The 12,381-nt window shown below is 39.1% G+C and overlaps 1 protein-coding gene across 1 annotated transcript in view; it reads left to right on the top strand.

Annotated features, from left to right (window-relative positions):
• The window catches only part of COL28A1 (collagen type XXVIII alpha 1 chain), a 145,155-nt gene that overhangs the window by 16,620 nt on the left and 116,154 nt on the right, over positions 1-12,381 (top strand). The window contains 4 exon segments of the mRNA XM_082473923.1: positions 871-912; positions 4,998-5,024; positions 5,697-5,886; positions 7,145-7,314. Of these exon segments, the coding sequence (XP_082330049.1) occupies positions 871-912; positions 4,998-5,024; positions 5,697-5,886; positions 7,145-7,314 (429 nt within the window).

A 12,381-nucleotide genomic window follows, 5' to 3' on the forward strand; every position in this document is an offset into this window, starting at 1 on the left:
ACAGCAATATTAAAACAATAATAACTAGTGATAGCAATGTGGTGGTGAAACTGGTTTCCTCTTCATTGCAAAGGTAACTTGGCACAAACACACAAACATTTTTGGAAGCAATTAGGCACTATAAGAAGCATTCAAATATTCAAAATTTTAATGCCAGTAACTCCATTTCTGAGAATATGTTTAGGGAGGTAATGAATAATATAATAAGTTAGGTGCATGAAAGTATTTTTGCCAGTTGCCTGCTTGTCAAAGAAAGGGAATGTAAAGCATCCTTGGGTGGCTTTACAACACACACATACACACACAACCACACACACACACACACACCCCTACACTCACCCACTTTGTATGGGTCTAAATTGATGCCATCATGTCTTCTTTTTGCTTTGTTAAATACCTGTTGTAAGTCTTTGCACACATTTCATTTATTTATTTGGCTTGTAATTTTGTGCCATATAATATATTTTCCTAAGTCTTGCTGAAATCAAGCGATCACTCTTAAGGACATTTTGGAAAACATTCCAAAGCCCCTTGGAGAAAAGCCAGAGTGGCTGGCTCCGAGTGGGCACAATGCTATATTTGAGAACAACGGCCGTGTTGTTAAACTAGGATGCAAGTCTCGGCCTAAGCTGTGAAAATATACCTGGATTCTGCACCCTATACATCTGGCTTCACTCCAAAGGGCAAAGGCTATCTGAGCTGCTATTTTCTTCCCTAGACTGCATGGTGAAAATGTCAATGGTCAAGGTCAAAGATATTTTCCCCATTGGTTTAACATATTAATCTGGGAAATCTGAATAGTGAATTTTATTGAGCAATCACTCGTTCTGCAGGGTCATGGAATTTTGACTAAGTTTTTTCTTGACACAGGGTGACGCTCAAAAAGGGGAACCTGGAGAAAGAGGCCCAGGGGTACGTACACAACTGAAATGCCTTCCTAAGAAAGTAATCCCAGGACGCTAAGATTCTGTAACGGATCATTTTGACCCCTGCAATGCAAGTGCAAAAATGATTTATGTCCACGTGTGCTCTTGATGGCTCAGACAGGCAATCAGACAGATTATGATCTTAGAAGTGGAAATGTGAGGAGAAAATACTCTGTCCAAAAGGAGTATGATGGGACAGGGCGGTCTGCCACATGACATTCGTTGATATTCAAGTTGAGATTTGTGAAAAGCTCAAATAAGAAAAATATTTTGCTTTGCTTCTTGTGGTTTTTTTTTGTGTGTGTGTGGTTTTTTTTTTTTTTAATAAAGAGTAAATTAAAATTCTGGGAGCAGAAGAATTACATAATCTCAACTATCCTTTTGTAAATCCAATTCTACAGGCAAAAGAAGAGATCGTTCTCGTTGCTTTATTATCCCTAAAATTAGAAGATGTCAGAGATTGTGTGAGAAATAATTATAGTACATTTCTTCTTTTGCATTGTCCTGGAGAACTGCAGCAGTGTAGCAAATAGCAGAGAGATGTACAGTGACTTACAAGGAGGCTGAGTGACATTTCTCCTCCCAGCTTTTCCCCTTGGATGAAAGCCCAGGACTCAGACCCAGAGGTTTTAAAAATGGTTCTCTTGGTGTTTCTAATCAATTTCATGAAAAATTCTGATAGAAAGTTTGATAATTTCAATGGAAATTCCTTCAGAAATTTGTGTTACTCATTCAGGAAAGACTTCTTAGGTATCTTACATATATAAAGCCTACTGTTACGTGAAAATAAAATTAAGACAGAGCACTTATTTTTGTGAAACGTTCATTATCTCAGAGGAGAGGTAAAACAGCTACAATATGAAGTGGAATGTCAAAATATTGTAAAAATTTCACGCATAAAGTATAATGGGCATTCAGAGCAGACCGGAGCTATCAGGGTAGGTTCTACAGGATGACCCCTGAAGGGTGTAGGACTGGGGCAGGTAAAGACAGAACAGGAAAGTGGAAGGGGCAGGCAGTCTAGATGGAAAGTGCTGTGAGCAGCAACCAGAGGGAGGGCAAAGTGTGGGGAATGGTGAGATGGGGTGCCTAGGGAGGAGTATTGGCAGAGTGGGTGGTCCATGCCGGCTGGAAGGCTGGGCTTTGCAGGGTGATGGGCACCTCCCGAGATTTTAGATGAGGCGTATGGCCCAAGAGCTGTGGATTTGGAAGATGAATCTGGCCTGGCTCTAAAAGCAAAACTGAAGTGGGAACAAGCAGAAGGAAAGAGCATTTTGAAGAAGGTTTGTTGCTACAGGCTGTAGGAGAAGTAACAGGGTCATTAGCTAGAGCTGCTCCAGCCAATGTGAAAGCTGCTTACCGAGCTTTCGGTAAGCTTACCGGCCATGTGTGCTTACCGAGCAGTTGAAACAGGCTAGCTGGAGTGGAGGTGTGCTGGAGGAATAAACTACACACTGAATTTTTATGACTTAGTACCCAAAAAAAAAAGATGTAAAATATCTCATCAATAATTTTTTAATATTGATCACATGTTAAAATGACAGTTTTTGGACCTATTGTGATAAATACAATATATTATTAAAAATTAATTTCACCTGTTCATTCTTGCAGTTTTTAATTGGCTGTTAAGGAATTGAAAGTGACATAGGTGGCTCACGTTATACTGGACAGAACCGGGCTACAGTGATGACAAAATAGAGAGGAAGAGAACATTGTGAGAACCAGGAAGGCGTAGAAAGGAGGGGATGCAGTGACTAGCTCTACCTCAGATGTTCAGCAAGATTTACTGAGCACTTGCCATGCGCTGGGCCCTCTTTTAGGTGCTGGGGATACAGAGGTGAGCAAGGTGGAGAGACCCTGTTTCATAAAGCGTTCAATCAACAGACGAACAAGTGAGTAAGAACTCCAGTCAGTGAGAGGGTTATGAAAATATAAAACAGGGTCCCTAGGGGGTCCTAGGCAGAAAGAGCAGCAAATACAAAAGCTCTGAGGCGGGAGCAAGCTTGGTGGGCCCAGGAAATGCGAAGAAAGCCAGAGTTTGAGGAAGAGTGGCGGGGGAGATGAGGCTATGAGGTAGGCAGGGTCTAGATCACACAGGGCCTTGTTGGCCAGGGTCAGGAGAGTGGATTTAAAACTAAGTGCCCTGGGCTTCCCTGGTGGCGCAGTGGTTAGAAATCCACCTGCCAATGCAGGGGACACGGGTTCGTGCCCCGGTCCGGGAAGATCCCACATGCCGCGGAGCGGCTAGGCCCGTGAGCCACAACTACTGAGCCTGCGCGTCTGGAGCCTGTGCTCCGCAACGGGAGAGGCCGCGACAGTGAGAGGCCCGTGCACCGCGATGAAGAGTGGCCCCCGCTCTCCGCAACTGGAGAAAGCCCTTGCACAGAAACTAAGACCCAACACATCCACAAATAAATAAATAAATAAATTTATTAAAAAAAAAAAAGAAAGAAAAAAAAAAAAAACGAAGTGCCCTGGAAGCTGTTGGAGGATTTTAACTGGTTGGATTAAAAGAATGGAAGGGGCAAGTTGAGAGCAAAGATGATTATAAATTTTGATTCTGTATGATTTGAAATATGATGGTACCATTCATAGAAATAGGGAAGTCAGAAGCAAATTTTGCAGAGACCAATGAGTGCAGTGCTGAATATCTCAAATTTGAATATTTTAAAACTAGTAAGTAAGGTGCCCTGAAAGGAAGAAAGGTGAGATCAACCAAACAATAAATTGACCAGAGAGTTCAGAAAACAATACAAAAACCAAAAAACAGGAAAAAAAGAGAGTATACTATAAAAAGCAATATTCCTTTATTTTTGTAAACTGTATTGGCCCCTTCCTAAATACAATCTTAACGCTCTTAACATAAAATAATGACAGAATTTTAAATATGGTGGTATATTATAAGCAGTGGAGGGCACCCCAAAATTCCTGAGATTGAAAGTCCAGCCTTTTTTAGTGCTGCAGACATGAATTGTTTTTATAAAGAACCCCAATTTAACTATCTTAATGTGGCCTTTAATTTCAAGCACAATACTAAACATAAAACCGTTTATGTGACTAAGTATTTCTGACATGGATTAAATTGTAGTGTAACAATTTTTTTCATTTTCTCAGTGACTGCACATTTGGGGAGAAGTGTTATTTCCTTCCTAAAGAATTCCTTTTTACCTTTTGTAAAAAAGTCATACACAACAAAATTTTGTACTCTGACTCACAAATAACTACAATCACAGCTTGTTTATTTCATTGGTTTCTCCAGCTCACTTAAAATATGTCTTACAATTCTATTTTCATACTTAGAAACTAGTTGTATGACAAAGACATGTGATCATATTAGAAAAAGACTTGCTGTTGTTTCAAGTTGGTAATTTCCCAGTCTGTTTAATATTCAGTATTGTGTTACTTCAAGGGTTTATGGGCAGCGACACAATGGAGGAGGCCGTGCAGATTCCCGAGAGCGACATACAAGAGCAGCAGAAGCGCTGGCCCCGTATTTCGCCTGAGATAAAATATAGTAACTTCAAGGTCACTGTCTCACTAAGGTTGCCAGAGGAACCATTCATTTCCTGATGTTCTATATTCTAGACCGAATTTAAAAGGAGGACCATAATGGATAGAAATATTTACGGACATTTTAAAGGCCATTATCTCAGCTCATTTTCAAAGCCAATTTTTCTAACCGCCTCTGTGAAGCATCCTCAGCTGTGATAGTTCATAGTTTAAAAGTCAATATAACAATTTTGAAAGCACTATTATAGGTGGTCACTTCTACAGTGAGAGTCAGTGTATAGTTTCTCCTTTAGCTTTGGGCCAAAGGGTAAGAAATCGGGTTTGAAAAAATATGTGGAACTGAGAATAGAATGTAATAAAAGGAAAAAATAGGTTCTTTTCTTCCCCCTACTACATGCACATTCCCTAAGTGCAGAGAGAAGTGAAAGACCTTACCTTTATACGGTCTTATTTTCCAAGACTATACAGATGTGTTTTGTTATACTTTGTAAATGAAAAACATCAACTACTTCCTCCAACTATGCCTTCTAATATCATATTTTACTTTTCTTTTTTAATTAGGGAATCCCTGGGTACAAGAGTGAGAAGGTAAGTTGGTAACAACAAATAGATCAGAATTTCATAAAGAAAAACAGCAACATAACTGTATTTATATACTTAATAAAAGTTATTTTCCTTTATTTTTGTTAAGTCTGGATTCCCAAATTCCTAAGTATATTCTCAACTCTGTTAACATAAAATAATAATAGAACTTAAGATACAGGTGTATGTTATAAAGGATGGAAGGAAGCCTAAGATTCCTGAGAATCCAGCCTCTCTTAGCCCTGCAAATACGAATTCTTTTCATAGAGAACCCCAGTTTAACGGTCATGCAATACGGGTATCAAGATCAAAAGTTTCTATGTACAGATGGATGCAGCAATACTACAATTAGGCTGCTGCCTTGGTGCTTAACTTCCTATGAAATGTAGACACAAGACCCTCTCATGGGGGAAAGAGGATCTATCCTGGTTAAGCAGTAAAGAATTACTTAGTTCATTCCGTCAGGCATCTGGGTAGAGCTTGCAGGGGCAATAAATCTGACAAACAAAGGTTATGAGTTGGTAGATTATTTTATTATTCTTTGCAAATTACCAATTAGGAAATCAAACTGCTTCCAAAGAAATTAACACATTAGACTGGGGCTCGGGAATCTTTGAAGGGGTTCAGTGGTTCATTCATAAGTTTAAGCCACTATTATTATATGCTCTCTATTAGCAGATTTTTCTGTCTGAAATCAGAAGATACCCTTCATCATTCATGCTGTCCTACAACCCTCAGATCTGGGCAAGAGGCATGCACTTTACAGGGCCCTGCTCCGGGTCTCCTCCAGCCTCCTCGCTCATGAGGGAGCCAGGTGTCTGCAGAGTGAGAGACCCATGTCCCCTTCTCCTGGATCATGCTTTGGGTAACTAGGCCCCTAGAAGTCCCTGCAAAATGGCCTGAGCCTGCTTCGAAGGCACACAGGAACTTCCTTCCCATGTCCGTCTTCTTCCTAGGCCTGAGGGAAACCAAATGGAAGCTTTGTTGGGGCAGGAGGGGGCCGCGGAGGGGGTTTTGTTGTGCTGTCTGCGGCACCATCACAGACACATACTCGCAGCTCCTTTGGCTGTGGGAGGAGCTGGAGGTGGGAGGTGAACTGAGAGCTGGGCTGTGGGCTGTGGGCATGGGCCTCCCACACGGACCTCTGAGGAACTCCAAAATTCTCTCACTTTTTACTCCTTTTGGAGATACACTTGTCAAGAAAGGAAGCCAGAACATGACGAGTTTATTAGCTCGATTTGGAACTTTCAGCTACTTAGATATGTGGTATGTGGGCCTCTGCTTATACTCTTGCTCTGGGCCCTGCAAACATTAGGGGTGAACCTACACCCAGGCATATAAATATATCCCTAAACACTGGAAATGTTAGGTCGAAAAGGGGAAGAGTGTAAGAAATGCACTGGAGGGCTTCCCTGGTGGCGCAGTGGTTGAGAATCTGCCTGCTAATGCAGGGGACACGGGTTCGAGCCCTGGTCTGGGAAGATCCCACATGCCACGGAGCGGCTGGGCCCGTGAGCCACAACTGCTGAGCCTGCGCGTCTGGAGCCTGTGCCCCGCAACGGGAGGGGCCGCGATGGTGAAAGGCCCGCGCACCGCGATGAAGAGCGGTCCCCGCACCGCGATGAAGAGTGGCCCCCACTTGCCGTAACTAGAGAAAGCCCTCGCACGAACCGAGGACCCAACACAGCCAAAAATAAATAAATAAATAAATAAAATTAAAAAAAAAAAAAAAAAAAAAAAAAAAAAGAAATGCACTGGAACACGGACAACTCAATATCTTAGAGTGTCTGTTTCTTCATCTATATAGAACTGGATTAATACAAGCCTCCCTAATTTACAGGGTGGTTGGAAAATCAAATAGAATAATGGATGTGACAATGTATTTTAAATTATTTGCTGGTCTGTAAACATAAGGTGCTATTATAAAGAGATAGGGAACAAGTGATAATATGGGAAAGTTAAAAAACTTTCATGATTGTAAAACTGTCCTATATACATAGTTGAAGAAAATTCTCCATGCCACCACCATGTTGATTTATACAGTATGCTAATTATCAACACCAGGAAACTCTCTGTATTTTTTTTTTTTTTTGAAAAGATTCACTTAAACTTCTGGGGAATTATAGATTCACTGGAGGGGCCCTCGTTTGGAAAATACAAGCTGTCGGAGCAAAATGACCCTGAACCGTCGACATTCAAACCAGAATTTCACCAGGATAAGCAGCGTCAGAAATCAAGGCTGGGAACAGAGCTAATCTGTTCAGTTTTTTCTGAAGCACTTGCTCTTGGGAACTTTGTAATTCTGACCATTCCACAGGGATTACTGAGCCCATCAAAAAAGAAAACGCCTTTGCAGAGGCGAATAACATGAGTACAGTATCTTCATTGATGGGAATCTGCCCCCATGCCAATGCTGTTCCTCAGGACCCTATAGTTAACAAATCTGTCTGGACAAATGGAACGCGAATTCTAGCCCAAAGAATTTTGAGCATTATTTATGGTACTTTTCTGGTTTATATTTTGGTGGTTGACTCATTTTATTTCCATCTAACATTCTTCAATTAATTGCTTTCTAATTGATTCTTCAAGAGTGATTTTCCATTTGCATTCAGCAATAAATGTTCAATTTGTTTTAAGTGAAAGCTCAGTTTTTCCTGGGTCAGTTTGACTCACAATATGATGTGGAGAGAGAAGAGATGGCTTTTGTTTTTTGGGGTTTTTTAACTTTTTATTTTATATTGGAGTATAGCCGATTAACAATGTTGTCATAGTTTCAGGTGCACAGCAAAGGGATTCAGCCATACATATACGTGTATCCATTCTCCCCCAAACTCCCCTCCCATCCAGGCTGGCACATAACACTGAGCAGAGTTCCCTGTGCTATACAGTAGGTCCTTGTTGGTTATCCATTTTAAATATAGCAGTGTGTACATGTTGATCCCAAACTCCCTGACTATCCCTTCCCCCCATCCTTCCCCCCCGGTAACCATAAACAGATTGCTTTTGAATAGAGACAGAGCTGGATCTAAAAATTGTACCTCCCTCTTGCCTGCTCCCAATGCCAGCAATACCCCATGCAGGACCCTAGGCAGAAGTGTCAGGTTAATGGAAAGTAACTTGCAGACCATGGCAGTGTACCCTGTTCAGCTTTGGGTGGCTGAGGGAGAACACGGACTTGGGGGCCTAACAGACTCAAGCTTGTGGTCATGGGCAAGCTACTTAATCTCTCTGAGCCTCACTTGCCTTGTGTATGAATGGAGATACATATACCTTGCAAGGCTGTTGTGGTGATCACCAATAACGTCAAGACTTTGGCACATACTCTGCATCCATAACTGGTGGTCACAATTATGATATTCCTTCTCAGAGCAAAGTGTGGTCTGCAGGTTGGCAGTCAATCTGTGAACTATTTGTTGCTATTTTGTGATGAGATGAAGCTTGCACAAGAATATAAGTCCACTGTATCACTAAACATACTGCTTAGTTCAGCTGACATTTATTTTTCATAGCAAGACTTCCCTAATGAAGGAAGCAGGGGAGTGATGAACATTCTAGTGCAAGTTCCTTATGTAGTGGCACTTTGAGTAGCATGCTTTAGAGGAGCACAGAGATAATAAAGCAGCAGCAGAAACAGAAACTCGTAGTGAGGGCACCAGACTAGGAGTCATTGGCTGGCACGGACATTTACATAAATCATTTAACCTCCCCAACTGAACTGCCTTATCTTAAAAATATGAATTGCTTCGAGGCTCAGAATAAATATAGATATGTATGAATACACTTTGAAAAGTCTAACTTCAGTTGTTTTTCTAATGGACCTTGTTACTTTTTAGTTCTAATTAGTAGAAGTCTTGAAAGTCTGATATAGTGGATTTGTATTTAGAGGCCCCAATTCTCATTCTATCTGAACACGTTACTTAACCTTTTTAAATCACTAATTTTCAATCTGTGAAACTGGGCTAATAATATCTACCTCAGACAGTTAATGTCAGATTAACTGACATAATGTCTGTAAAATAACATTAATAATAAACAGGAAGGCATAATTTAAATGTTAATTTGTTTTTTCGTTAGTATTCCAGGAAAGGCAGTTCAGCAGTCTGTGGTGATGGAAAATACACAGCATGCTTGTTGCCATGCCCGACTCTCTCTCTCACCGCAGACCTTGATCATTCATCGTGGCTCCTTTCTCCACCAAGTCTGGACATGCTCTCAGAACCTTTCTCTCACAGTTCTCTAGGCAAACACTACTAATTGATCAAAGTTGGTGCTCAGGCTGGAACATGTGGTGTTGTGGAAAGAAAAGGGACTCGGAGTCTGAGTAGAACTGGGTTGAGACCTGATTCTTCTTACTAGCTCTAGGATGGAGCAAAGTTACCTTGTTGAGCTTAAGTTTCCTCATTTATAAAATAAGATGACAGTGAAGGGGATTATGAGGTACAAACTGCCAGTTATAAAATAAATAAGTCACAGGGATGTAATGTACAGCACAGGGAATATAGTCAATATTTTGTAGTAACTTTGGATGGTGTGTAATCTATAAAAATATTGAATCACTACGTTGTACACCTGAAACTAATATGATATTGCAAGTCAACTATACTTCAGTAAAAAAAGACATCTATGGATCGAATTGAAAAAAAAAAAGGAATTGTAAAACTAATCTCATTGGGCTATAATGTGGATTCAATTAAATCACATATGCAAAGGGCAGATAAAATATGGTAGATGCTCATTAAACCTTAGTTTCTTTCCTCTTAATTTGATCCATGTCTCAAAAATGTTAAACCTCATTAGGTGGTATCACTAATTTGATTGTGTTAAGAATGACTCATGGATAAAATTTTTCAGAGTTCAATGCCCAAACAACCCACAGTATTGAGGATAAAATTGTGTATAACTCATCAGACTGCTCATGTCATAAGATTCTGCTGGGAATCTTTTAAAAAGAATCCGAACACTGAATGACTGCAAATGTCTTCTTAGTTCATGTATTCATTTTTTAGGGTGAACGTGGAGAATGCGGTAAACCAGGAATAAAAGCTGACAAAGTAAGGAACTTGTTTTTAAAATGCTAACAGCTGTGATCCCTTTGGGACTGAGTTTCCTTAAGAAGAAATTCCTGGATTCATTATGTTGCTCTCACTACTGGAATTAGAGTCATCGGCTCAATTTTCATGTCTGTAAAACATGAAGCAAAAAACAAAGCCATCCCTAACTTTATTTAATGGAGCCCCCAAAGGCCTTTCTTACGGACCATTAAGACTTTGCCTTGTGGCACCCTAACCTTTGAGGCCAGGCCCACTAAATGTTATGGTGAAAAGGATAACTTAACTAGCAAAGTCAATTCAAGCTCCAGATGGGTCAAAGGAGAATTGTTTTCCAGATTGTAAACGCTGAGAACAAGCACCTTCCAGAGTGAAGAACTCTATGAAATAGATTAATGAAATACTTTTCAGTAATGTGGAAGAGCTAGACACAGATAAGGATTTGAAAATGCAGCAAGCCACAGATAATTGGGTAGTTATTTACCTTTCATTAAAAAATAAATATGAATAAAATATGTAAACTGGAGACAATATTAAAATGTTAAGGAGTTCCTTAATGGACCAGAAATACATAGAAAGTATATTTGAAACATGATAAAGGGTCCAAAAAAGTACAGAGTAAAAGTAAATAGTTTTCATTATAGTTAAGAACTGTTACCAGCATGCCACCAAGATACCAAAGTCTTTCAATATCTATTTTTTAATTATGGGAAGAGTCAAGGAGAGAAAACGAGGAGGAAGGTGAAAAGAAAAGGATAAAATAGTGACACTGGCCTATGTAACTAAACACTTTAAATAGGCTGAGACTTTCTGAAAGCTTTTAAACTACTGTAGAGTTAAAGGTCAGGCGAATCTGAAAAAGTGTAGGCTTGGTAATTATCTCTGGACAAAATGAAAGGTGTGATAATGAATGGATTCTTCCTGGAGAATAATTGAAAATGGGAGATGGACATAGACTTGAAAATACAGAAGAATGGACACATAGAATAGAACAAAAATGAGTCAAAAAATAACTGGAAAAACTATTTGAAATAAAAATGGCTGACAAAGATTTAATACAGTTCATTGACTAAGATGGCAGGGATTGTTAAATGCCCTATTATTTTCTGTGCTAAAAAGAAAGAAAAAATACTGCCCATTATAAATGTAAGGTGCAACTGATTGTACGATGTATCCCAATTTCAGAGATGTAAAAATCTGAAAAAATGCATGTCTAAGGTCAATGAAATATAGTGCCCTTGATGTGAAGAGTTCATGTAAGTTTACACATAAAACGTACAAAGAACACAAAGCAACATAAAAGAGGAAATATAAATGGGTAATAAATGAAAAAATTATCCAAACACATAAGCAATCAGGTAAGTAAAATTAAAACATTAAAATAGTACTTCACCTATCAAATTAGCAAGCACTGAGATAATATATAATACTCAGTATTGATGGAGATATTGTAAGATGAAGATGCACTCTCTATACTCAGGTAGTGAGAGTGGAAATCTGAACAAAATTTATGGAGGAAATTTTTACTTTTTCTTTCCATATATGGTGTGAGAGACAAAAGAGGGTGAATGAGAGCCTTAAATGTGCTTACAGTCTCTGTGTCAGTCATCTTCTTCTAGGAAATTATCCTTAGGAATGAATCAGAAGTTGAACAAAGATTTATACACAAAGATATTCACTATACTATTGTTAACAATAGAAATCATCAGAAACAACTTAAGTGTCAAAACTAGGGAAATGAGTAGCTATGACAGAATCATATTCTTGGATATTATTCAGTTTACTAAGAGTTTTTAATGACATGGAAAAATATTTTTGATAGAATGGAAGACCAGATAAGTAGGACACGAAACTGGATATACACTTTGATCAAATTATTTAAAGAAAGACCTACTGGATGAAATAATAATATTGGATGAAAATATGCCTGAAATGTTAACAGCTGTTGCTGTTAGAAATTTACTTTTTTTCTATAATTGTCAAGGTATGTCTATTATAAACAGGTTACATTTTGGTAATCAGAAAATAAGTGGAAATCTGAGAAAAGAGAGACTAGATTATATTATACTGTCATAAAAACAAACTTTAAAGGGCTTCCTAGTTATGGGACATATTGAAATACTTTCTGTTAGAAGAGTGTTGAGTATAAGTTGTGTTTTGCCAAGTTCTATGTATTGAAGGTGGGCAAGAGAGTGATCTAGACATTGTGGAAACTCACTAAATTGTTAATTTAACTGACATTGCCTTGCTGGAAGGAAACAATATTCCACCAAGTTTATTGGTTTCTAAGGATTCTTAAGAAATAAATTTTTAAA

Source organism: Balaenoptera physalus, assembly GCF_965194825.1.
Source record: "Balaenoptera physalus genome assembly, chromosome: 8".
NCBI classification, from domain to species: domain Eukaryota; kingdom Metazoa; phylum Chordata; class Mammalia; order Artiodactyla; family Balaenopteridae; genus Balaenoptera; species Balaenoptera physalus.